Genomic DNA, 27971 nt, shown 5'->3' with positions numbered 1-27971 from the left:
AAAGCATATGCAAACCTTAGGGGGAGATCTCAATGAAGGGGGCATGATCCGGTAGGGAAGCATGCCAGTTGTAATTAAGTACATGGAAATGAATTCCCTGTTCTTCCTGGTTAGGAAACTCATCACATCACTGGTGAGGGCTGGAGGCAATCAGAAAATGAGATTTCGCCGACGAAAGATTCTTGTTCCTTGACTGGGGGAATTTTGTCCTCATGTTGCCATTTGTGCCCAGGGCGAACACAGGCACAGAAACCCAGCAACTATCTTTTATTTTTAACCTCATGTGATGTATAAGTAGCACTATGGCTTTCCAGGTTTCTTTTTTCTCGATCAATGCTAGAATATGTTTAGATAGTTTGTAGAAATAACTTCATTTTTGAATAATTTATATTTTCTGGTTTGAATGATTTCCTTTTTTTTGGTTGGCCTTCGTCTTTATTGTACAGATCCACAGCGAAATATTATTTCCCGGATTGGTTGCATAACTTTTTAAGCAGATGCTCAGTTGTATTGGTTTAAAAGCTACAGGACTAAATTCTAAAATGTTCTGTTGAAGATAATCTTATAGAGGTTTATAAAATGGGGGCATAGATCAGCCAGATAGTCAACCTCTTCCCAAAGGTAGGGGAGTCTAAAACTACAAGGCATAGGTTTTTGGGTGGTGAGTGTCTGGAACAAGCTGCCAGAGGTAGTAGTAGAGGCAGGTACTATATTGCCATTTAAAAGGCATTTAGACAGTTACATGGATAAGATGGGTATAGAGGGAGATGGGCCAAATGCAAGAAATTGGGGCAAGCTTTGTGGTTTTAAAAAAAGAGGCGGCATGGACAAGTTGGGCCAAAGGGCCTGTTTCCATGCTGTAAACCTCTATGACGAAGTAGCAGCTAGTGTTTCAGATAGTTTTTCCAGATGACTTGGTTGCCGAGGTTCTGTGGGGGGCTGGGAGGATGGTGGTGGTGGGAGATGCAGGCGAATTGGGGGTTGGTGGTGGCATAGAAAGACTTGTAGAATTGAGTGCAAATTCCACAGGAGTAAAAAGGTCCTTATTCTTGTCAGAGAGGGCTATGAACATACCCTTGTATTTACCACTTTAAGATTTTCTCTTGATTTCAGATTGTGACTTAGGCTTCATCTTTTTAAACGGTCTGCTTACTCTGAGCAGCTGAAATTTTGGCTGGAATCTTACCACTGTTCATGCTGGTGGGATTTTTCCCATCCTGCCACAGCGAACGGAGGTTTAGCTGGTGCCAAATTACCTGGCCTCATTGCAGCGAGAGCATGAACGGCTGGTAAGATGGCGTCCATTGACTTTTAGAAGGAGCTTGCCATGCTCATTACTGTCATTCTTTTGTGTAGTTTGTTTATGACTCATTAACATCTGTGGCCTTTCCAAACTTCAGTCAAGGCAATGAAGTTTAAATCTGTGATTTTTGATTTTCATCTTCACTGCTTGAACGGTAACAGAGCAACCTGGCTTGTACGCTCTTAATAGATCCCACCTGATTTTCATTTGATTGCACACCATCCATTTTGCTGAAATCCATCTGCCTTGGCAGGTTACAACCCAGGTGGTGAAGATGAAAATCTGTCCCAATGAATCCTTTCAATATTGATGCAGTTCTACTGCGTTTGCATTGCTGCTGTAATTGCTGGAGTCAATTTGGGGGTAATGGGGAGAAGACTTCAAAACCTTTCATAGAATTATAGAATCCTTACATTGTAGAAGGAGGCCATTTGGCCCAGTGAGCCTGCACCAACAACAATCCTACCCAAACCCTATTCTTGTGTCCCCACATATTTACCCTGTTAATCCCCCTGACACTAAGGGACAATTTACCAATGAATCTAACACACACATCTTTGGAGTATTGGATGAAACCCAAGCAGACATGGGGAGAATGTGCATACTGTACGTAGATAGTGCCCGAGTCCAGAATTGAACTTGGGTCCCTGCCACTGTGAATCAACAGTGCTAAACACTGTGCCACCATGCTGCCTTTTTTTTATCTTGCACCAAGGAGTGAACCATTATAATACTGCATTCTTTACAACAGGCCATCTTAAGGTTTAGGACGACTATATATTTGTTTTTAGAGTTTTGAAATGTTAACCTGCCTTTACTCTTTATGGATGCTGTCAAATCTGCCATGCTTACACCATTTTTAATTTGGATTCAAGGCATTTTCCCTGTATTTATGAAAGGAAGAACTTGTAGTTGTACAATGCCTTTTAATATTTCAGAGTACCATAGTAGTGTATTGACATTGTATGGGTTGCAATTTGTAGTTTTGCTTTCTCATTGAAAATGCTTTATTTTTCACTGAAGATTCATTGACTAACTAACCTTTTTTTTGTACACAGATTGGGTGGCGATAAGATACTTCTACTTTCAGCTACTTCATGGGGGTCAGTGATCACCCTCACTCCACTTGTCGTACACTGGAGCTCTACACCAATCGTTTTCTTAACTTTATCCAGATTCCTGATGGGCTTGTTACAGGGTAAGTACCAACAATTGGGGAGAGGGGGGGGAGGCACTGAATTTTTCTGAAATGTATTTAACCATTTGAATGGATGAATGCTAGGATTTTCCTCTAACCCTTACATCTGCTAATTTTCCATCCAGCTAGACTTGGTGAATCTTAAGCTAGGAATTTTCAAAAGATGAAGTTTACCTCACATTCAAAATCTTAGTGGGCTTTGGTCAGTTGCTACCTTTTTCATGATGACGCTCCCAAAATTAATTTGTTTTCCCCACAAGTCTGCAAAAAAGATAGATTTATAACAATTTGGGACATTGGAGTAATGACAGCATTCACGACTGCTTTGAACCCTTTGAATAGGAAGGAATTGCATCACTCTTATGGGCTATGTCTCAATGAGTTGGGGGCAAGATCCAAAGGGAATTGATAAATATGACCGCTGGATGGTTAAAATGCACTAACGATATGGAAGAGCGCTGAGAGCAATGTGCAGAGTACAGATGTCAGTGGCATAATAACGGTGCATGCTATGGATCTCAGAGAGCTGCCCACAAAGTTCTGGTGGCCTCTGTGGTGTGGATTTCATCTCTCCTGATATTTAATTTGACCCTGGCATGAACTAAAAGGGATCCCTAGATTTCAGCAACTGTGATGTCATTGCTGGCAAAGCAGCCAATTGCATTGAAGAATTCTCACAGACAACCAAACAGGAAGTATAATGTACTGATTACCCTTCACCTCCAAATGACTTACAGTAGCAGAATACAGATTGCGGCATGGGAATAAGGCAGAAGCAGAAATATCATCAATACCAATAGAATTACCATAATGGAGAAATTTGACATTCACAGACATAAAATATTTTTATAATAAAAGCAAAATACTGTGGATGCTGGAATCTGAAACAAAAAATCGGAGAATGCTGAAAAACCTCAACAGGTTTGACAGCATCTGTGAAGAGAAAATAGAGCCAATGTTTTGAGTCTTAATGACTTTCAAAGCTCTGCGGAAGGGTCATCCAGACTCGAAACATTGGCTCTATTGTCTCTCCACAGATGCTGTCAGACCTGCTCAATGTTTTCCAGCATTTTCTGTTTCTGTTATAGAAGTATTTTTCTCAGGTCAGAGAGGCTGAGAGGCTTTTCAGTAATTATGACTTGGTACATGATTTAAAAACCCAGTTACAGCTCATTCAATAGGAGTAACTTTATTTTGCTTTTTTTAACAATAGATCAGAGCATAAGTGCAATTTCACACCACTTTAAGTGATTTCTAAAGATTTCCATTTGCACGAAATTCAACAGCATCCCTGGTGGAGCAGCGGGGAATCACTGTCAGCAACTTATAGATTTGTGTTCAGCTGTGCACGTGCATATGTCAGAAGTTGCTGTCTATTTCACAGTCGTAATAGTGCTGAGTGCTAATGGTTTCACCATCCTTCAAAAACTACTAAGGCTGGAGCATCACAGTGCAGAAAAGGGTACAGAAGGCTAATAAAAATCCTGATAGTGTGGGCAGGAATAACAAAAAATCCAAACATTTTTATTATTCTTTCATGGGAATTTGATGTTGCTGGCTGGGCCAGCAATTATTGTCCATCCCTAATCATGTTTGAGAAGCTTCATGTGGTTTAGGTATACACACAATACTGTTGTGAAAGGAGTTCTAGGATTATGACCCAGCTAAAGTAGCAGAATGGCAATACAGTTCCAAATCAGGATGGTGTGTGGTTTGTAGGGGAACTTGTAGATAGTGGTGTTGCCATGAACCTACTGCTGTTATTGTCCTACTAGGTTGTAGAAGTCAGAGGTTTGGAAGATGCTGTCAAAGGAGCCTTGGTGGGTTCATGCAGTGCATGTTGCAGATTGTAATATTGCTGCCACTATGCATCACTGGTGGAGAAGGTGAATGTTTAAGCTGGTGGATGGGGTGCCAGTAACATGGCCTGCTTTGCCCTGGATGGTGTTGAGTTTTGTTGGAGTTGCATTCATCCGGGCCAGAGGAGAGTATTCCATCATGCTCCTGACTTGTGTCTTGTACAAGGTGAACAGGCTTTAGAGAGTCAGGAGGCAAGTTACTTGCCACAGAATTCCCAGCTTTTGACCTGCTTTTGTAGTCACAGTATATATGGCTAGTACAGTTAACTTTCTGGTCAGTGGTAGCTTCCAGGATGTTTCAAGTAATGACAATGCTGTTGATGTTAAAGGATTCTCTCTTGTTGAACATAGTCATTGTCTGGCACTGTGTGATGTGAATGTAACTATCCAGTTACTATTCCAAGTCTGAATATTGTCTCTATAGCAAAAACAAATTAGAAGGAAGTTGATATGAGCAGAACAGCAGGGGCATGATTCCCTGGCTTCCTAGCCATGTATTTCCCACCGGCAGGTGGTAGCGTGCTGTTTGTGAGTGGCGGGATTCTCTGGTCCCGCTACTGTCAATGCGAATTCCCACTGACGTTACCCCACGTCAGCAGGAAACCTACGGCGTGCACTGCCAACAGGACCAGAGAGTCCCACTGGTGTGAACAGCGGGAGAATTCCACCCCAGATGCCTGAAATGCCCCAGTCAAACCATCCTGCTGCCTTTTGAACTGTTTACTTTAGTTACCCGCAATGGATCCTTGATTGGTGCATTGTTAGCATGAGTTTTGGTGATCGCTTTAATTTCTCTTAATGGTCTGGCTCAGTAGATCTTTAATCTCTTCAATACCCAGGGTTTTGCTTCTACTATTCTAACTGAATGTTAGTCCAGATGTTAATTTCCCTTTGTAGGAAGATGAATTTCTAAATGAGTTTTTGCTAGTTTATTACTATGTCACCCATTTCTGTTCTCCTCAGTTTACTTCAGGCTAACCTTTTTCAACATCCTTTACATCTACAAAATCAGCTTTTTGTTCTCTTCTACCCAAACTAAAAATCCAAAATTTATCCAGTGTTTCATTACAGCTCAGGTACCTTACATTGCAGATTAATATTGTGGCTGTCCTCTACACTGCCCCCAATACTTGAATGTCTTTATTATTTCTTGACCAACAGAATGGGATGTAGTATTCAAGAATTTGTCTGACCTGAGCTTAGTATTGTTCATTTACTACCTCCTCAGACTCGTTTTGACTTTATAATTTAACACCTTATTAACTTCTTTGATAGCTGTTTTGTTGGTGGCCCGGCACATTTAACACTGGCTTCTTTCAACATTGTGAATATCATTCGTGAAGTTTGCATGTTGTTTATTTTCCTGCCTGTGAGCAACATTTTAAGCACTCACATTGAAGTAACTGCATAAATAGCTGTATCGATTCCATGAATGTATAGATCATTTTTGAATAATCAATGCAAATTAGATGTTGCTCTATAAGTGTCTTTAAAAAAATATACCCTGCATCCTGTTTATCTGCTAAAGGTAAAATCCTTTTGTCTGGGCTGTGCCCAAAGCTTTTGCATATATTAACCCTGAGCTTGTCCCAAACTTCACTTGCTGCTAGATGATCAATTATTAACAAAAATCATCCATTTACAGTCAGTATTAACATTATCTGTGTTGCATGTTTTAATCAACTTACCCTAGATTTATTATTTAAAAAATGTTCTCGGACTGAGCAGTGTATAAAAATGACTTTAGTTTAGCCCATTGAAAATGGAGGCTACAAAGCTGGCAGAAGGGAAAAAAAACCTTGCCCGCCCAAGTCTCGTAAGATCCTGCCCGAGGCCAACCGAGAATGTTGTTCTGCGAGCCTCGCCTGCCCCGATTCCAGCCATTGTATCTGCCAAGTAATGGAGTGCTTAGAATTGAAGATCTGTGTTTTCAACCATATATTTTTAAACTGTGGTTACCGGTCCTTCAGAAATCTCAAAGGGATTCAAGATATCTTTGACACAATCGGACTTTTTCCCTGTTATTATATGCAGTATTTAAAAATGTTTCCAGCCATGAAAATTATAGTTTCCTTTGGACAGCTGATTCTATCTTTCAAAGTGAGAACAGCATCCTTTGTAGTATGTTAAATATTAGCTTGGGGAAATCATGTGTCAATATTAGAAGGGGCTGTACGGTGTCACAAGTGGTTAGCACTGCTGGCTCGCCGTGTCAGGGACATGGCTTCAATTCTGGCCTTGGGTGACTGTGTGGAGCTTGTACATTCTATCTGTTGTCTGTGTGGTTTTCTTTGAGTGCTGTGGTTTCTTTTGTTTAGGTGGATTGGCAATGCTAATGTGCCCATTATTTTCCCAAGATATGGAGATTAGATGGATTAGCCTTGGTAAATGTGTGGGGTTAATGGCGGGGGTTGGCGGGGGGTGGTGGTCAGGATAAGTTAGCCCATCAGACAGTGCAGACTCAATGGGCTGAATGACCTCCTTCTGCACTGTGGGGATTTATGATTCTACCTAGGAGTTTTTCAGTACTGTGCAGGGTAACACAGAAGAGAAACCTCAGTAACTGATGAACGAAATACAGAATGTTGCTACTTGAAATTTGGATTTACTTATGGTTATGGTGGAAATTGCATAATGAAATAACAAGTCATAAATATGTAAGCCAGCACATGGAAACTATAGAATGACTGCTTGAAATTGAAAGTTGTACCAACCGAATACTATTTACAGTATGCAATATTATCTTGATATTTTTCCACTGTAAAGTTTATTGAGGGACAGTGTTTTGCATTGATAAAACCTGGACTGCTTAGGTGACTCAGATATGTATGGTGATATTTATTTTGGCTGAACATCAAATAATACATAGAACACAGCACAGAAACAAGTAATTTGGTCAAACCAGTTTGAGTTTACGCTCCACTTGATCCTCCTCCTGTTGTTCCTTGTCTGCTTTTATCAGCATAACCGTCTATTCTCTTATGATTACCAAGCCTCCTCGACACCAAGATTGGGGGAACGGCAAATTGTGCGGAGGGTGTGGAGAGTCTGCAGAAGGATCTAGATAGGCTGGGCGAATGGGCCAGGAAATGGCAAATGGAATTTAATGTTGGCAAGTGTGAGGTGGTCCACTTTGGTAGGAATAATGGTAGGAAGGACTATTACTTACGGGGCGAAAAACTGCAGCAGGCGACGGTGCAGAGGGACCTCGGGGTCCTTGTGCATGAGTCGCAAAAACCCAGCTTGCAGGTGCAGCAGGTGGTCAGGAAGGCGAATGGGATGCTGGCCTTCATAGCGAGGGGGATTGAATATAAAAGTGGGGAGGTCTTGCTGCAGCTGTATAGGGCATTGGTGAGGCCGCAGCTGGAGTACTGTGTGCAGTTTTGGGCGCCGCACCTGCGCATAGATATTTTGGCCTTGGAGGGAGTGCAGAGGAGGTTTACTAGGCTGATACCGGAGTTGAGGGGGTTGAGCTATGAGGAGAGGCTGAATAAACTAGGCTTGTACTCGTTAGAGTTTAGAAGAATGAGGGGAGATCTCATTGAGACGTATAAGATGATGAATGGGATGGATAGGATAGAGGTGGAGAGACTCTTCCCGCTCAAAAAAGACAGTAGGATTAGGGGGCACAGCCTCAAGATAAAGGGAGGGCGGTTTAGAACGGAGTTGAGGAGGAACTTCTTCACTCAAAGGGTGGTGAATCTCTGGAATTCTCTGCCCGTTGAAGTGGTGGAGGCTGCCTCGCTAAATATTTTTAAGACACGGGTTGATGGGTTTTTGATAAGCGAGGGGATTAAGGATTATGGGGAGAGGGTGGGAATGTGGAACTGAGCAGCGACAGATCAGCCATGATCTTATTGAATGGCGGGGCAGGCTCGAAGGGCTAGATGGCCTACTCCTGCTCCTATTTCTTATGTTTTTATGTTCTTAACATCAACAATTCCCCATGTTGGTGAGTTCCCAATTCTCCTCACTCTTTGGAGAATTATTTTTCTTCTGAATTTACTGTTTGATAACTTGATGACCGTCTTATAGTTTGGCTTTTTCTGATAAATTGAAATTATGGGCATGATCTTATTAGTCTTTCACACTGCTGCAGTGAAGTTGGAGAATTTGGTGCCCGGCCAAATCTCTGTTCACAGCAGTGGGATAGGGAAAATCCTGCTGGCGTGAACAGCTGTAAATTCTATCTGAACCTTTCATAATTTGGACCCATCACCCTTCAGCCTTTTATTTTCAAGAGACAGAGACCCAGGTCATTCATCCTCACCTTGTAGGCAGAGCCACAATTCTGGTTCCATCCTAGGAAGTCTTTCCTCACACCCTTTCCAGTGCTTTTCTTTAAATGAGGTGGCAACTAGAATATGGTAGCATGGTAGCATAGTGGTTAGCACAGCTGCTTCACAGCGCCAGGTACCCGGGTTTGACTCCTGGCTTGAGTCCCTGTCTGTGTGGAGTTTGCACATTCTCCCTGTGTCTGTGTGAGTTTCCTCCGGGTGCTCCAGTTTCCTCCCACATTCTGAAAGACGTGCTGGTTAGGTGCATTGACTCGAACAGGTGTCAGACTGTCGTGACTAGGGAATTTCACAGTAACTTCATTGCAGTGTTAATGTAAGCCGACTTCTGACTAATAAATAAACTTTACTTTAAATTGTACACAATACTCAGAAGCATGGTCTAACCAAGCTTCGAAATACATTTAGCATGATTTCTTCACACCTTAATTTTATCCCTCAAGAAATATGCCCTAGTGCATCACTACTTTTAGTGACTTGTTTAACATTTTGGCCTGTTGTACAATTTTGAGAAAACAAGCTAATATAATGGGCAGTTTTGTAATGAGGTTAACATTGAGGCTAACAGCGCTCACCCCTGTTATGGACTAAACCACACAGCGACTTCTCCCATCTACACGTGCAAATCCAGAAGATAATTCTAGAGAAACTACACTCTTCATCACGGTGCACTGGTGCAGCACTTAGAATCATAGAATGATACAATCCCTACAGTGCAGAAGGAGGCATTCAGCCCATTGAGTCTACACCGGCCACAATCCCATCCTTGCCCTATCCTCATAACCCCATGTATTCACCCTAACTGGACCCCCGACCCCTAAGGGGTAATTTAGCATGGCCAATCAACCTAACCCGCACATCTTTGGATAGTGGGAGGAAACTGGAGCACCTGGAGGAAACCCACGCAGATGCGGGGAGAATGTGCAAACTTGACACAGACAGTGACCTGAGGCCAGAATTGAACCTGGGTCCCTGGCACTATGAGGCAGCAGTGCTGACCACTGTGCCACGTACTGCCCAACTTGCCAATAGATTCAGCACCAAATTGAATGTAATTGAGAAACTGTGATTATTTGCCAATTAGTTCCCCACTAAAGATGGCAAATCAATTCAGGGATGCTCTATTCATGAGCAAGGTGTGTTTCTAAATTGCAGAATAAGTCAGACTACTGCTAAACATTGTTAGTGGCCTTAAACTAGTTTTACATGTATGCTGTCTGATTCGCTCAGGAGATGATTAGTGTAGGAGAATTTTAATAAAATAAGATTTGTTTTGTTTTGCTTTTCGTGCCTCTTTTATCTCATCTGTATTTTTTAGTTGTTATTCTGTTTTCTGCACATGATGTTCCCTGCCTTATACTTCTTGGTTTAGACTCTGCGGGCTGAATTTTAATTCCAGGGTCCCCTTCCCAAGACTGGGCTGAACTCTAGATGAGAAACAGAAGTGGCCCTGGCAGAACCTTAAAAGAGACTTTCAAGGAGGCAGCCAATTAAGGGAAAACCTGCAGGAGAACCGTTTAAAGGATTGCAGGCGGGATTCACAGATGGGTGGATAGCTAGCAGCCACACTGGGAGAAGTGGGTGCTGCTTCTGTAGGTGGGAAACTACGTGGGCTGGAAGCATTCTCTGAAGACTAGTACAAAATATATTTGTGGCCACAGCTGCCAGATCATCGTAGTGGACAGAGAAACCCTCCGAAGGATGGCATGCAGCCACAACAATGGCCCTTACAGATCCACTTGGAGATGCTTTGCAGCTCCGCCATTCAATATAGCCTGTTGCCAGAAGGCTACCACCATTCCACCCATGGGCGCCGGCCACATTGGAAGGAAAGATCCAGGTGGTGTGTGCCTTCAATTGGCTATCAGTCATTTGCAGGCAGATAGCCATCATACACAGAAGCCATGTCCCTGAATATAGGCTGGTGTGTGTGTGTTTGTGTGTTGGGAGGGGGAGGGGGTATAGTGCTGGCAGACCAACATACCAGCCATGGCAAGAAATTGCCGACATGTCTGCCTCAGCCCTATGTCTCAGTGGGATTCTTCAGTTGTAACAACCTCGCTGTTTCTCAACCTGTTTACAGATGTCCAGTAGAGGATGTCACACTGGATGACACATCAGATTAATGCCTCAATGGGAAACTGATGAAACCTTTGTGGGCAGAGCAGAGAATGCTGTGCAATGTCATGTTTCAAAATCTGTGCAAATCATGTCGAAGGAGCCTTGGTTTGTTACAAAATTAATTTTCAGCTATAGGCCTGAAATCTAGATCCTCAATTTTAACATAATTTATGGGGTATGGGTGTCACTGGCTAGGCCAACATTTATTGCCCATTTCTAATTTCCCTTTGAGAAGGTAGTGCCGAGCTACCGTGTTGAACTGCTGCAGACCATGTGGTGTAGATACCCCTATTGTGCTGTTAGGGAGGGAATTCCAGGATTTTGACCCAGCGACAGTGAAGGAACGATGATATATTTCTAAGTTAGGAGGGTGAATGATTTGGAGGGGAACTTGCAGGGGAACTCTGCTGTCCTTGTCCTTAAAGATGGCAGTGGGTTTAGAAGTTACTGCCTAAGGAGCCTTGATGAGTTCCTGCAGTGCATCTTGCTGCCACTGTGCATCTTGCTGCCACTGTGCACCTGTGGTGGAAGGAGTGAATGTTTGTGGAAAGTTTGCCAGTAAAGCGGGCTGCTTTGCACTGGATGGTGTTGAACTTAGAATGTTGTTGGAGTTGCACTCTTCCAGAGAAGAGGAGCGTATTCCATCACACTTCTGACTTGTGTCTTGGAGGTACTGTACAGGTTTGGGTGGTCCGGAGGTGAATTACTTGTCATAGGATTCCTAGCCTCTGACCTGCTCTTATAACCACAGTATTTATATGGATAGTCCAGTTCAGTTTCTGGTCATTCGTAACCCCCAAGGTGTTGATAGCAATGAGGAATTCAGTAATGCTGACGCCATTGAGTGTTACTGGGGAGATAGTTGGATTCTGTCTTGTTGGCGATGGCTTTGCCTGGTATTTGTGTGCTGCGAATGTTGTCTATTACATTTCAGCCCAGCCTAAACCTGTATACTGTTTGCATTTGGATATGGACTGCTTCAGTATCCAAGGAGTCGTGAACTATGCTGAATATTTGTGCAATTGTTAGCGAACATCCTCACTTCTGACCTGACAATGGAAGGAAGTATACTGAGTATAAGGCTAATTTTAATCTGCAATAACACACAGCGTGGTACATTCATCTTCTGAACTAATGGCGAAGTGCCATTGTACATATTTACTTACTGTTTTCTTAAAACAAAATCATTGTTTGTCTTTTTGAGATGCATGAGATTTTGTTCCACCAAAGTCTAGCTCATAAAATTAGATTGTGTCGAAATGCTGGCAGTGACTTTGAGTGCAGTGTTTGTTCTGCTGCTGTACAGTTAACCGCACAAACATAAGCTTGTTGCAAAAGTAGCAAATCTCAGAGCATGGAGTCGGGCCAAAATGAATACTTCTAGCTGGAAGGGAAGGTTAGGTCACGAATTGACCCGGAGTGTAATTGTTCTATCCTCATACACTTGTTCCCAGCATGGAGACCTAGTTAGAGTCTTGCAGAGTTACCTTGTGTGTGTGGTGTACCTCACCATGACATTTAGAGTTTAAGAACTGTAAAAAAGTGATACATATTTCAGTTCTGAGAGCATCTTTTCACCTTTTCAATTTAAAATGGATAATTGTCACTCGAGCTAAAGAATAATTTCAAGCGCTAATGTTATGTGTTTCTTTGGGGAAATTTAGGTGTTTTTTTTCCGTCCCTGACAAGCCTATTGTCCAACAAAGTGCGGGAAAGTGATCGTGCGTTTACCTCCAGTGCGGTGTGCTCGGGCTCCCAGGTTGGGTAAGTAATACCTTTTGGGTTATTTGCAAGGAGGCTAGTTCCTAGGTTGCGGTAGAAAAGACCGACAACTTCTCTCTGTATCTGACACTGATCCGGACTGTTCACAAGCTTGGTGTTACTGTTGACCCCACATTCACACCTTCACCAAAACCGAATATTTCCACCTTTGAGTCCACGCCTGCCTCAACTCGTCTGCTACAGAAACACTCATTCATGCCTCTTATCTCCAAACTTGGACTATTCCAACATCCTCCTGAACAGTCTGTCACATTCTACCATCTGGAATCTTGAGGTCATTCAAAATTCTGCTACCCATTTCTTAACTCATTGTCTCTGTGGTTCCTGACCTACCTTGGTTCCCAAATGAACAGCACCTTGTTTTTTTTAAAAATCCTTTATTTTTTTCGAAATAAGATCTCTTATTTGCTTTGTCCTTCCCTTTGCCTTGCCCCTTCCTATCTCTATAATCTCTTCTGGCTGTACAATTCCATAAGGTAATCTGTGCTTTTCCAATTCTGGAACATCCCTGATTTTAATCACTTCACCATTGGTAGCTATGTCTTCAGCCACAAAGTCCCTAAGCCCTGGAAATACCCACACTAAACTTCTCTTTATTAAGATGCGGTTTAAACGTCTTGGTTTCACCAAGTTTGGTGCCAAAAGAAGCCTGATAATTATGTTTTATGACATTGAAAGAATTTTATAAATTTTTTTTTTCAAAGTCCCTTTGAAAAAAGGGACCTTGAAAAATGGGGCATAGATCAGCTAGATAGTCAATATCTTTTCCCAAAGATAGGGGAGTTTAAAACTAGAGGGTGTAAGTTTAAGGTGAGAGGATAAAGATACGAAAGTGTCCAGAGGGCCGATTCTTTCACAGAGGGTGGTGCGTGTCCGGAACAAGCTGGCAAAGGTGGTAGTAGAAACGGGTACAATTTTTTCTTTTAAAAAACATTTAGACAGTTAGATGGGTAGTATGAGTATAGCGGAATATGGGCCAAATGCGGGCTATTGGGACGAACTTAGGAGTTTGAAAAAAAAGGGTGGCATGGACAAGTTGGGCCGAAGGGCCTGTTTCCATGCTGTAAACTGCTATGACTATGACATCATATTACAGTGACCTGTATCAAAATGGGTTCTGTATTGAAATTGCTGATATAACAACCAATTTTAGTAATTATTTTAAAGGTATCATTGAACATAAGTTTATGGCAGTTAATGATTCCTTTAATGGGATGTAGTGTGATCAGTCCTGGGACAAAAAGCATATTGACTTTTTATAGCGGATGATCATTTGCCATTGAGTGGGAATGAATTGTGAACCTTTTTGTTTCTATAGAACATTAATAATCGGGGCTGCTGGTTCAGTGTTGTTGGACTGGTACGGCTGGGAGAGCGTATTCTACTTCTCTGGCCTTCCCACCATTCTGTGGGCCTATTGTATGTGGAAATACTTCCTGAAAGGAGAAGGTGAATATGCATTGTTATTTGGTTAGAACTTCTGTCTATTCTTGTTGTCAGTGAGATTTGCTATTCCTCTGTGCAGTTATGTTCGCATGGTTATGACATTCATAACAATTTATGTCATATAGACCAGATTATATCTTTGGAAAGTTTGGGCAACAGTCTAGTGAATTCAAAGGACAATAAAGTCGTATGGAGAAAATTGTTTAGAAGTGCTCCTGTTTGGTAAGTGTAGCATTTTTTCTAGATGGTTAAATAAACTTTTTGTGTAGCTCCTTTAACAACCTGAGGAATAATACTTGTGAGGACACTGGGACGTAACTCCCCTGCTCTTCATCAAATAGCACCTTGTGACCTTCTATTTTGTCCTGAAAAAACAGATGAAGCATTTGATGAAATTAAGCTTCTCATCTGCAAGCCAGCACTTCTGGCAGTGAAGCAATCCCTCACTACTGCACTTTAAAATTTCAGTCTAGATGTGTGCTCAAGGCTTGCAGTGGGGCTTGAGCTCATGACTTTTGAGTAAGTCATATCCTTAGGACTAAGAATATGTCCTAAGAATATGACTTGCTGCAGCAGATTATTTATTGTGACTTAGAAACTTGGTATTTTCACTGGCTTGTGGGACTTTTGTGGCATTTTGGCAGCAAATTGCATACAGAAAGTATAGAAATTTGTGCTCATGTCACTCTGACGGGATACCTACCTTGAGTTAAAGTGTTCAGAATGTGGCGGGATGCATTGTCTGCAAAGGTGAGTATTAATGCATTATTTTTAATAACCTAGTTGTCATGCATCAGAATCCTAATTTGACATATGGTGGAACAACTATGAAGCAATCTCATTCATTCCATAATTGGTATTTAAGAAAATAACATTATTCTGATTAACTTTGCATTTTGGGGGCAGGTTGCGTTTAGTGAAAGCTTGGAATTTGTATTGTTAATGCTTCCCATTTAGGTCTTCCTAATTTGCATAGGTACCGTATTGACGCAAATCCATTTGGATTTGGATGCTTTTGTTTTATAGTTCATAGGATTTTACTTTTCTCTCATACAATTTAAAACTACAGTAAAATATATTCGGAAAGATAGGAATGAGAGATGAGGGCTGATCAGTTAATGTTGATAATCTATTAGGGCCAAAAGATGTAACAGTCCCTTTGCAAGATGTTATTACTACCCCTTTTAATGCTTGCTTTGGGTTTTTTTTTCAACTTAAAAATATGCAACATAAAAATGTAAATTTTGTTGATTTTGATAAAGTATTGATTATCTGTCAATTTGTCACTATTAATTTTTAAAAACTCAGATATTTTACTGTAGAGTTTGGCACACACTAGTGCCATCATGACACTGAAACAATGCTGCAAGTGTTCATATCTCTAGAGATCAGTGAGCAAAGGCATAACATCCAGCCCAGGATGGCACAGTGGCATCTGGGTTCAATTCCCGGTTTGGGTTATTGTCTGCGTGGAGTCTGCATGTTTGCCCTGTGACTGCATAGTTTCCTCCGGGTGTTCCGATTTCCTCCCACTGTCCAAACGACGTGCAAGTTAGGTGCATTGGCCATGCTAAATTCTCCCCCAGTGTACACAAACAGAGCTAGAGTGTGGCGACTAGGAGATTTTCACAGTAAATTCTTTGCAGTGTTAATGTAAGCGTACTTGTGACAATAATAAATACACTTTAAACCTTATCAAAACCTTATGAAAGATAATCTTCAATGACTCAGGATTGAATTTGACACCTAAAATATTGAACAGGGTTTCATTTTTATTTTTGTCTATAAGAAAAGACATGGGTAAAGCTTTTTGCACAAAAAACATTTTTGTAAAAGTGAGATTTGGAACATTACATATCATAACTTTCCGCTCACCTGACGAAGGAACTAAGGGTAGGATTTTCCTGCTGTGCTCTCCCCAAGACCGGAAAATCTCATCCAAGGTCAGTGGACCTTTCCATTGTCCGCCGCCACCCCACTATGATTCCTGTGGTGAGCAGGACTGGAAAATTCTGCCGTATGTTATCTAGACAAGATTTCCCTTTTCCAGGGCTTGTTTTGGATTGGAGTTTCCAGACTCTAGATGGCAGCATTTACATTATAATTAACATAGTTGCATTCAAATGCAACCACTGCAGATGCCTAACAATTAATTTGAATTGCTTCGCAAGTGGGTGATTGGCATTCGGAATTTACAGCTGTTGCTCGGCATGGCACAGCTGTCAGGCTTTGATTGGACATTGTGTTTAAAACATTGGATAGTAAAACAATGAAAGGACCTCCTTTAACACACAGTTGATTCTCCATACAGTAAAAATATCCAAGTACATGCTAACCTCGTTTAAATTAACTAACTATATTGGTCAAAGATAAAAGGTGTCGGTGAAGAAGGAATACATACCCGATTTCAGTTTGGTCTGTTGAATGGATCCAAGATGTGGAGATGCCAGCATTGGACTGGGGTAAACACAGTAAGAAGTCTCACAATACCAGGTTAAAGTCCAACAAGTTTATTTGATAGTAAACCCACAAGCTTTTGGAACGCTGTTTCTTCGTCAGGTGAGTGAAAAGTTCTGATCAGAAACAGGGCATATAAAGGCACACACAGTTTACAGAACACTGATTAGAATGTGAGTCTTTACAGCTAATCTGTTATTGAAGACAATGTCTGCACCTTTAAGACTCGAATAGCAGATTAGCTGTGAAGACTCGTATTCTGTAAACTGTGTGTGCCTTTATATACCCTGTTTCTAATCAGAATTTTCCACTCACCTGACAAAGGAACAGTGTTTCCAAAGCTTGTGGGTTTACTATCAAATAAACTTGTTGAACTTTAACCTGGTGTTGTGAGAATGGATCCAAACCAGATGGTGAAATTTGAAACAAGACACAGATATTTTCCTTGTTAGTAGGTTTACTCACAAGATGCAGCACTATAAATTTCTACCCCAGTGTTCCAGCTGACTCTCGATATACTTTCTTTCACTAAACAAATAATCAATAAATTTAAACAAAAATGAGAGGAGGTGACAGTCCCTGGTGGGGCATTGTAGCTAAAACATCTGAAAGGAAACTTAACAAACTAAACCAAAATATCATTCCTAGGGGGTGATGATGCAATCCTCACAGCGTCCATGGGTCACAGAAGGCCTGAAGTGAGCCAATGGACACTGCGTGCTCCCTGACTCTCTTTATGTGAGTCCATTCCTTAACCAACCAAATTCATCATCTGCATATCCTTAACAACATAATCAACCAACCACGAACAGATGCTCCTTTTTTAAAAAAAAGACATTTAAACATATTTAATGCCCAAAGCAATCAAAGAAAAAGATTGATTTTCCAAACTCATCATAACACAAGATTGGATGTTCCTCTTCTAGAACTTTCAATATGTTTTTGGAGCAAGCGTTACTCTTTGGAGCATAATTTTAATAATTGGTGACTTGCATTGACCCATTTTGTTTTAGAATTCTCTCTTCTTTCTAACATTTCCTTTATAATAGCAAGATCAATCCTCAACATTTTCTCAGTGACACTCTTAATTGAATGAACCCTATCCAAAAGACAATGGTTATCTGCAAAACGTTCTGTGGGCAACATTTTCTCAGAATGTCCTTTGTATAGTATTTCTTTCAGAATGTTAGGCAAATACAATCCCATATCTATTTCCTCTTTCAGCAGCAGTGTTTCTGCAGCTAAGGTACTTTTAACTACCCTTTTTATTTTCTTGGCTCCCCAGACCAAGGGACAACGCTTCCCATTTCTTCTCACCAAGAATTTGATAAATCCAATCTGACTTAAATACACAACTAGAAAATTAGCATGAGAAGAATCACTAAAAAGGACGAACCTCATGGGTGCAATTTTCCCATCCTGCCTGCAATGGGAATTGTAATGGGATGGGACTATGCAAAGGTCTGTTGACTTCGGGTGGGAGTTTCTGGTTTTTTGGGTGGGTGCAGTCGAAAAATTTCAGCCTTTATCTCTTGCCCACCATCTTGAATATTCAGCCAATGTTTAAATTTGCTGATAGCTAACCCTGCTCTCGTTACAGTGGTTGCCTTCTTCCATTCACTGAACCCTTCTGATATGTATGTTAACCAATGTTATCAGTCGTTGTCCCTTGGTAAAGTAGCCCAATGTAGAGTTATCACTTTTTATCTATCATCATCTGCCCCCTTATCTACCATATTTTGTTCCTCATAATAGTCAAACAGACAAGTATGTGAGATGCAGGGTCCTCTTCACCTTTTACTAATTGCAAATCTGCAAGTTTATAATCAGTACTGATTGACCTAGGTGAATGTATTCAAATAAATTGACTATGATATTGGAGAATTATTGTATCCCCGCCACATCCCGTTGTTTGATCCAGATCTTTTCACTACTTTTGACCCTCTTTTTTAGTATATTAAATCCCCAGGATTAAAGATTATTTTTGGCTATCCAACCCACCAGCCTCACTATTTAACAGATCATCATCTACTATTTCTGCTACCTATAGCATGATACCACTATCAGCGTATTCTCTTTTCAAATCCAAAGGCAGTTAATCAACTGAGCATCATCTTTAGCACTGGCACTCTCTTCCACATATCCACTGTATGCGGGGAGGATGCTTTTTTTCCCCAATCAATGGTCTCAGTTAAGGCTTGTTCATATTATTCCTGTATCTTGCAGTTATCTGCTTCCAGCCCATATTAAGCAGCCTGGTTACATTCACGGCTCAATTGCTAAAGCATCTGGATCATGTAATTTTCTTGTCTCCCATCCCACCTTACACCTCCTACAATTCCAGTTAAAACAAGTTCTGCTAAATTTAAACTAAAGTCTCCAACATTTGGGGCGTGATCTTACCGCCCATTCACCCCATGCTCCCGCTGCAGCGAAGACAGAGATTTTGGCGACAAGTCAAGTCTCCGTTCACTGCTAGGGGATGGGAAAATCCTGCCTGCGTGAAAGAATTTTTTTGAATGACGTCTGCCTTTCTCAGTGTCTGTTCCCTTCACACTTTTGGCCATTTTCCATCACAACTACATTTGTGTTGTATTATTAATTGTATGAAATTCTTGTAATAATGTTTGCTTTTTTAACAGGGCTGTCATTGTAGCTCATGTTTGCATCAGCGGTACATTTTTCTGCCTTTTGTCATGGATGCCAACCTTCTTCCATGATTCGTTTCCTGAATCCAAGGTGTGTTGTCTCTAGTCTGTGAATAATATTTAGCTTTTTATAAGATTATAATAATGAATTAAATGAACTATATTTTGCCAAAAAACCCTTTGTAACATTGTGTTTTATATGTGATATGATACTATTTCTCACTAAAACAAGATCTACAAAAATATGTCTCCAAGCAGTACGCAGGGACAGCCTAGTGGTATTATCGTTAGAGTATTAATCCAGAAACTCAGCTAATGATCTGGGAACCCGGGTTCAAATCCCGCCACAGCAGATGGTAGAATTTGAATTCAATAAAATGAATCTGGAATTAAAAGTCTACTGAAATTGTTGTTGATTGTCGGAAATCCTATCCAACTCATTAATGTCCTTCAGGGAAGGAAACCTGCTTTCCTTCCTGGTCTAGCCTATCTGTGACCAGAGCCATAACAATGTGGTTGACCCATGGGCAACTAGAGATGGACAATAAGTGCTGGCCATCCAGTGATGCCCATGTCCCACAAATGAATAAAATAAATTCTATTCATTCTATTGTTGTTCTGCGTAAACTGTAATGATGGTCAGGGTGACCATAACATCAGAAGGAGGTGGTCACCAGAGGTTTGGAATTTCTCTCTCAGGAAGGATTCAAATCTGAAATATGTGCCATGGGCATCTATTGGGCACCTTTTTGCAGTTGGGTGAAGTTACAATAGTAGAGATTTGCCCAATGAACACTAAATTGCCCCTTAGTGTTAGGGGGACTAGCTAGGGTAAATGCATGGGGTTATGGGGATAGGGCCTGGGTGGGATTGTGTCAGTGCAGAATCTGCCAAACTGCCTCCTTCTGTATTGTGGGGATTCTATGATTCAATGATTCTATCAGTTCAAAACATTCCTCTGCCTCTTGGCACGGCATATACCAGGAATACTGTAACTATTTTTCAACTTCTTCTGAAAATGAGGGTGGAATTTTATGGCTCACAGTGGGGTAATTCTTTTAACGGCTCAACAAGTAAAACAAACTCACATTAACTCAGGGACAAATTAAGAGGGGCAGCCCCCAAAAAAGAAAGGGGGGACAGCCCAAACAGAAACCAAAGTCCAAAGGAAACTTAAAGCTTTAAATCAAAATGTGATTATAAGGGTCGAGAACACACACCAGCCCCTGTGGTGCCCAGCGGGCATGGAAGGCATCAACTGCACCCGTGGAGTCCGCATGCTCCCTCTCCAGGGACACCTGGCCGCGAGCGTTGCCGCGGTAGAGGGGTAGGCAGTCGGGATGGATGGCCCCGTCGATTGCCCGCTGCCTGGACCTATTGATGGCGCGTCTCGCCAGGCCCAGGAGCAGGTTCTCGAGGAGGTCGGTGTCCCAATGCACCCCTCTCTGCACCAGGTGCCCATAGATCAGGAGTATGGGACTGAAGTGCAAACAAAACATCAATAAAAGGTGTTTGAGAAAACCCAAAAAGGGTGTGCAATCTGTAACACAAAACGTAGACATGGTCCACGGACTCCTCGAGGCCACAGAAAAGGCAGTCTCAGGAGCCCGTGTACAGAAGAACCTATGGTTGTATGGTACCGCTGCCTGCAACAACCTCCACCCCAGGTCCCCAAGGTAATTGGGGGAGATTCCTCTGTAGAGGGGTAAAATGTGGCAAACCTTTCAAATCTCTGTTGACTTTGACAGGAAATGGAAAATCCCACCAGTGGGAGGCGTCATGTAATTCCACCCTTACTTTCTTTGCAATGTAGATTGTCTCCCAGCATTAACTGCAGAAAATTGTAGTGGATTAGTACTTCAAGTATTGTGCAGTCACCCTGACTTTCTGGAGCACATGCCAAGGGGTTGGTGCCAATATCATTGTAAATAGAAGCAGTTAGTGAAGTTTCTTTTGTTATTATTTGTCTGTACAGCGTTCTCCAGCCACTGGGAAAGTTAACAATATTTTCTATTCTTTCCAACGCATGGCTGTTTTTATATTTCAAAAAGTGATTTTTTGCTTTGCTCCGGTAACTTTGCCATTGGCTGGAAAAAGTATCCACAGGGAGGTTGTAACTTAGTTTCACTATTTTCATTGAGAGGATTTGATGGGACAAACAAATTTTATTTCCAAACTCCATTTACTGAAAGGACACTGCCAAGTCCCTTCATCAGAAAAAGCAAAGGAAGTTTTGGCTTTCATGATGGCAAATAATCTGTATCAATTTAAATTCATCCCTTTTGGAATGAAGAATGCGCCAGCAACATTCCAAAGACTAACCAAGGTCATTTCTGGACTAATTAATCAGCCTGGTGATGGTTTTAGAAACATAGAAAATAGGAGCAAGAGTAGACTATTCGGCTCTTTACTTTCTGCCATCCAATAGGACCCTTGTTGATCATCTATCTCAATGCCATACTCCCACACCCACTCCATTCCCCCTCTCTGAGTCCTTGATTGCTTTAGGATTTAGAGAATTTATCCATTGCCTTCTTAAATATATTCAGTGACTTGGCCTCCACAGCTTTCTGTGATAGAGAATTCCCCAGGTTCAACAATCTCTGAAGAAGTTTCTCCTCATCTCAGTCCCAAATGGCCTATCCCTTATCCTAACACTGTGACCCCTTGTTCCACAATCCCTAACCAAAGAAAACAAAACCCTGCATCCAGTCTGTACAGCCCTTACATAATTTTATATGTTTCAATTAAATTTCCCTCAGTCTGCTAACTTCCAGTGAATGCAGGCCTATTCCACCCAATCGCTCCTCACACAACAATCCTTCCTATTAGAGTAGTTTCACTGAGAAATTAGGGTTTTTAAAATCCAAACAAATTTTATTCATAACACAGTTTAGATATGGCTCAAATAAAATGAAGCAGTTAACTCTTAACCATTGAACAATTTTTAAACATGAAAAGAAACAACTCTAATTTCTAACTTATCACTATTTCAGTTCTAAGTAGGCAACAATCTTCCCGTAGACTTAAATGACACTTAAAATATAGTTAATAAACTTTGGCATTCTTGCTTTAAATTGTAGTAACAGCTGTTAGACTTTCAGAGAGATTTTGTGGAGAGAGAAAGAGCAGCTTGCAAATATCTTCAAACCCCAGCTAGCAAACTGAAAGCTGTATCAAAGTCGATTCAGATGGACTGAATTTAGTTGATTCATTATGTGTATTTCTGTTTGCAAGAAGTACAAATGGGATTCCTTATCCCAATCCTCTGGATAATCCTGACTAGGCCCCTCACCATGGTCTTTAAACTTTGATGTTCTGATGCTCCCTGTGATTCTGGAAGATACACAGTTGATTTAATTTGCTTTACTTCTAAGCTATCCACAATTTCCCTGCATAACTTTGACATAAAATTGGATCCTTGATCACATGCCATCCCAGGAATTAGACTGGTGTACCTTTACTGCACTCCACCTACAGCAAGTATATCCTTTCTGAGGTAAGGAACCAAAACTGCACACAACACCCCAGGTGTGATCTCAGCAAGGCCCTGTACAGCTGCAGTAAGACACCGTTGTTCCCGTATTCAAATCCTTTTGCAGTGACAGTCAACACATCATTTTCCTTCCTAACTGCTTGCTGTACCTGCATGCTTCTTTTTCAGTGGCTAGTAGGCAAGGACACCCAGGCCCCTTTGTATGTCAGCATTTCCTAATTCATCACCACTTACATAATACTCTGCCATTTTGTGTTTCTCTATTGAAAGTGGATGACTTCACCTTTATCCAGTTATATTGCATCAGCCATATAATTGCCTGCTCATTCCACTTATCTAAATCACTTTGAAGCCTCGTAACATCCTCTTCAACACTCACATTCCCACCTGGTTTCATGTCGACAACAAACATGGAAATATTTAATTAGGTTCCCTCATCCAAGTAATTGATCTATAATATGAGGGACCCCACTATTTACTGCCTGCCACTTTGAAACAGACCTGTTTTTTCCTACTCTCTGTTTCCTGTCTGCTAATCAATTCCCAATCATTGTGAACAGATTATGCCCAACCCATGTGCTTTAATTTTGCACACTAACCGCTGATGTAGGACTTTATCAAAAACTTACTGAAAAATCAAGTACACCACATCCACCAGTTCACCCTTATCTATTCTGTTAGTTCCATCCTCAAAAAGCACCAATAGGTTTGTCAAATATGATTTCCATAAATCCATGCTGACTTTGTCTGAACCTATTGATAATTTCTAAGCCTCTAGTCATCACATCCTTTAGAATGGATTCCGGCATTAATCCTATTGCTGATGTTAGGCTATCCAGTCTGTAATTTCATGTTTTCTCTCTCCATCCTTTTTTAAATAGTGGGGTAATACCACCCTCCAATCTGCCAGGACTGTTCCAGAATCTATAAAATTTTGGAAGATGACTAACACATTTCCATGCTTTCCATGGCCACCTTCTTTAGTATCCTAGGATGTATATTATCATATCCTGAGGATTTATCAGTTTCAGCATGATATTTTTTAGTGATATTAATTCCCTTCAATTCCTTCTTCTCCTTGGACCGTTGGTTCTTTAGCATTTTTGGGAAGTTATTTGTGCCTTCCTCCGTGAAGACAGAACCAAAACAGTTATTTAATTGCTCTGCCATTTCCTTGTTCTCTATTATAACTTCTCCCATTTTGGACTGTGAGGGGCCTATATTTGTCTTCACTAATCTTTTTCTTTTTACATACTTATACAGTCTGCCTTTATGCTACTTGTAAGTTTACTGTCATACTCAATTGTTTTGCTCTTAATCAATCTCATGTCCTCCTTTGCTCAATTCTGAACTATCCCAATCCTCAAGCTTGCTGCTTTTTCTAGCAACTTTATACAACTCCTCTTTTGGATCTAATACTACCCTTAATTTCTTTGTTAGCAATGCTTTTCTTGTGTTTTTGCGCCAGAAAGGAATGTACAAATATTGCCATGTGTACGTTCTTTTCTTAAATGTTAGCCATTATCTGTCCATTGGGGGCAGCATGGTAGTGCAGTGGCTAGCTCTGCTGCCTCACAGGGCCAGGGACCCGGGTTCAATTCCAATCTCGGGTGACTGTGCAGAGTTTGCACGTTCTCCCTGTGGGTTTCCTCCAGGTGCCCCGGCTTCCTCCCACAGTCCGAAAGATGTACTGGTTAGGTGCATTGGCCATGCTAAATTCTCCCTCAGTGTACCCGAGCAGGCGCCAGAGTGTGGAGACTAGCGGATTTTCACAATAACTTAATTGCAGTGCTAATGTAAGCCTACTTGTGACATTAATAAATAAACTTCATGCCTTTTAATGAAGTTTCCCAATCTGTCTTAGCCAAGTCATGCTTCATTGCTTCATAGTTTCCTTTGTTTAGATTTTGTTTAGGTTTTGTCTGATTTTCACCAATTTTCCTCCTGCTAGGCGTAGTCTGCAGCATTTGAAATTGTTTACATATGCAGGTTGGTACAATTTCTTGGAGAATAACACATTTTTGCTTCATTTTGATTGTCAGGTTCTGAGAAGCTGCATTCACTTGGCATAGTCCCTGATAAATTATTACTTGATTGTATATAATTTTGGAAAATGACAGCAGAGAACTCAAACCCTATGACCTTTGTGCAAATGCAACAATGGAGCTGAAGTTTTAAAATGCATTTGTACAGTTCATAAACTCCTAGCGCCAGAGTCCAACTTTCCTATTTGACACGGCCAACATGGAGCCTTAAGTATATAAATTGCATGATTTTGTGAACATTAATTGCAGTGCACACCTAATTTGCTACGTACTCTACCATCAGGCCGTGCACTTTATCAACTGCTCAAAATCGGAGAATTATTCACCTTGGTGCCCTGGAGTTTGGTGTCTATTTGCCAGATTCCACATTGAGAATATTGTTATCATATCTGTCAAGGCTGCTTTTTGATTCTGAAATGTACATTAACTTTATATAATCTTTCTTGCGCTTCCTTTGTGATTGGAAAAGAGAATGCATTAGTATAAGCAGATGAGCAGTTGACAATATGGGAATTGTTAATTATAATTATAGACAGTAATGAACAATCAGATGCTAAGATTAAATAAATGATTTCTGAGTTGAATTCGATGACGCACATTCTGATTGAGAACTGACTGTGTTCTATCTTTATTTTTCAGGGTTGGGTTTTCAATGCAGTTCCCTGGGCTGTTGCAGTCCCATTCGCATTATTTGGTGGCACTCTGGCTGATCATCTAATCAACCTTGGTGAGATACTAATTCAACCTGACTCGATACTGTATGCATTAGTCAAAAGAAATGGATCGAAAAATAATTTTCCATTGAAAATAATAGAAGATCCATATCTGCAAACTGAGCTTTAGTGGAATAACAAATTGTGGAATTTATTGTTGCCCTCACCTCCTGCTAACTATAATATCAATATAAGTTGAGTTGAGCTCTACTTATATGAATGGATTCAAATCAACAACTTTCTCATTATAAATAGCTAATTTATGTATAGCATTGGTATAGGGGTGACAAGGTGGCACAGTGGTTAGCACTGTTGCCTCACAGCGCCAGGAGTTCGATTCCCAGCTTGGGTCACTGTCCATGTGGAGTCTGCATGTTCTCCCTGTGTCTGCGCGGGTTTCCTCTGGGCGCTCCGGTTTCCTCCCATAGTCTGAAAGACGTGTTGGTTAGGTGCGTTAGCCATGCTAAATTCTCCCTCCAGTGTACCCAAACAGGTGCCGGAGTGTGGCGACTAGGGGATTTTGTTAATAACTTCATTGCAATGTTAATATGAGTGTACTTGTGACATTAATAAATAGCCTTCAAAAAGAAACACAAACCTATGACTGCACGCGGCTTCTGCATCCACCCTGTTCAAAAAATTAATGATGTATTTTATGAACCAACTGGCTGTTCTAACAAGGAGCACTGCTACTCATGTGCCCCAGACCTTAACCCTTCTTCACCCTGATTTCCATCCACATTTGGCCCTTTCAGATACAGCTTAATTACCTTGTCAGACAATGCACAATACCATGGATATCACGTGATAATATTTGTTCAGGAGTGGTGCAGTCAGTAACATAGAACCACTTGCAATTATCTACTCCTTAAACCATCCAAGCCACTTGGCAAAGGGGGACATTGGACACTCAGCAAGGATTACCAAGTACATTTCTACTGTGACGGTTTTGAAGTTTCCCTTTCCATTTTCCGAAAAGAGTAGTTATGAAATGTAAACATTTTTAATTATTCCAAAACAATTGAAGTTTGAAGAACAGATATGTAATTTATTATTGTGATAAGCAACTTGGATCTTCTTCCAATTTCGCTTGAAAAGATAATCAATTATAATGTATTTAAATCTGTTATGGATTCTTTAATTTGATTAATCTGTAATTTGTTCAAACCAGTGTGGTAAGATTTTGATGTCATAAACGCTTTGAGTTATTAACAAGTCTAGAAATCACTGAGCTAAAAGAGGAAAAATACCTGCCAATGTTCAAAAACTGATATGAAAGTCAAAAAACATGCTACGATTGTATTGAATTCAGTCGAAGCAAATACTTGACAAAACGTTACTTGTGGATGAGAAATTTATACAATTATTTGCTAATACTGATAATACAACGTTTTGTATTTTATGATACTTGCACTACTTTTTTGCCCCGTATTTTTTGTATTTGCCATATTTGCCCTCTATTTTCTAGGGTTTGACACTGCCAAGGTACGCAAGTTAATGCAGGTATGATGACTAATAAAAAAATGTTGATTTAAATTTTTTTGGAAATAGTTCAGCTATGCAAGAGAATAGAAATAAAACAGTTTCTGGTGTTTTGTTTTAAAACAGGTGATTGCCATGGGATTATCGAGTATCTTTATCGAATTACTGAATTACTCAGGCAGCTATTACCAAGCCTTAATATTTATGTCAGCTAGTATAGGACTCCAGACTTTTAGTCACAGGTAAGCTAAGATTGCTTGTGTTCAATCTGCAGGTCAGCTGTTAGGTTCTATATTATATAATACAAAAATATTTTAACATGTCAGCTTTGGCTCAGAAGTTGTGCTGTCACCTTTGAATAAGTGGGTTGTAGGTTCAAACTCCACCCGCGGGTACTCTCTCAGTATCCCACTGGCAGAGATGCTATCTTTTAGATAAGACATTAAACCGAGGCTCCATCTCAAGTGGACATCAAAAATCTGATTGCCCTGTTTGACACCAGCTAAAACAGATGATTTGGTCATTTATTTCAGTGTTCTTTGCTATATGCGAACTGGTTGTCACGTTGCCCAACAACAGCTACTGCTTTTCAAAAAGATATTTAATTGCATGGGAAATACTTCGGTATGAAAATCTTTATTTTCCTGTATATGAATAGTAAACATTGCCCAGGATTTTCCAACTTCGTTTGCCCCACCAGCAAGAACAGAGAATTTAGCGTTCAGCCAAAAACATTCAGTGCAGCAGGACTGGAGAATCCATGTCCTGGAGAGGTTGGGGATTCCTGGCCAATGCCTTTGTTGCTTGGTGCAAACTTCGTAGCCTTCCTGCTCATTTGGCTAAATCAGACCTTTATGTAATTGTAACACAATTTTTTGGCTCTGCACTGCTTGGCAATCCAATATTTCTTCATTCCACTTCTAACACCACCCACTAGCATTTTTGCCTCAGTCCATTTGTCACTGAAACCCTTTTTCATACCTTTGACTCCTCGAGACTTGATTATTCCAGTGCTCTCCCAGGCAACTCTCATGATGCACCCTCCCTTCATAAAGATGACATTGCCAAACACTGGGGGCTGAAGGGTGGAGGAGGCAGAGGGTGCTGGAGGTGGTAGGGGGACGTG

At 40.9% G+C, this 27971-nt stretch overlaps 1 protein-coding gene across 2 annotated transcripts in view; it reads left to right on the top strand.

The window, feature by feature from the left end:
- Window positions 1-27971, top strand: part of slc17a9b (solute carrier family 17 member 9b) — a 56550-nt gene that overhangs the window by 16201 nt on the left and 12378 nt on the right. For both annotated transcript variants that reach the window (XM_080204879.1, XM_080204880.1), the window contains exons 3-10: window positions 2362-2501; window positions 12441-12540; window positions 13877-14007; window positions 14130-14226; window positions 19104-19200; window positions 25290-25377; window positions 26832-26866; window positions 26972-27087. In XM_080204879.1, the coding sequence (XP_080061005.1) occupies window positions 2362-2501; window positions 12441-12540; window positions 13877-14007; window positions 14130-14226; window positions 19104-19200; window positions 25290-25377; window positions 26832-26866; window positions 26972-27087 (804 nt within the window). The remainder of the gene's footprint in view (window positions 1-2361; window positions 2502-12440; window positions 12541-13876; window positions 14008-14129; window positions 14227-19103; window positions 19201-25289; window positions 25378-26831; window positions 26867-26971; window positions 27088-27971) is intronic.

The sequence above is a fragment of the Carcharhinus amblyrhynchos genome, chromosome 16, assembly GCF_965287045.1.
Source record: "Carcharhinus amblyrhynchos chromosome 16, sCarAmb.v2.hapA, whole genome shotgun sequence".
Classification (NCBI taxonomy): domain Eukaryota; kingdom Metazoa; phylum Chordata; class Chondrichthyes; order Carcharhiniformes; family Carcharhinidae; genus Carcharhinus; species Carcharhinus amblyrhynchos.
The sequence above is the reverse complement of the archived record's forward strand: the minus strand, read 5'-3'. Positions and strand labels throughout refer to the sequence as shown.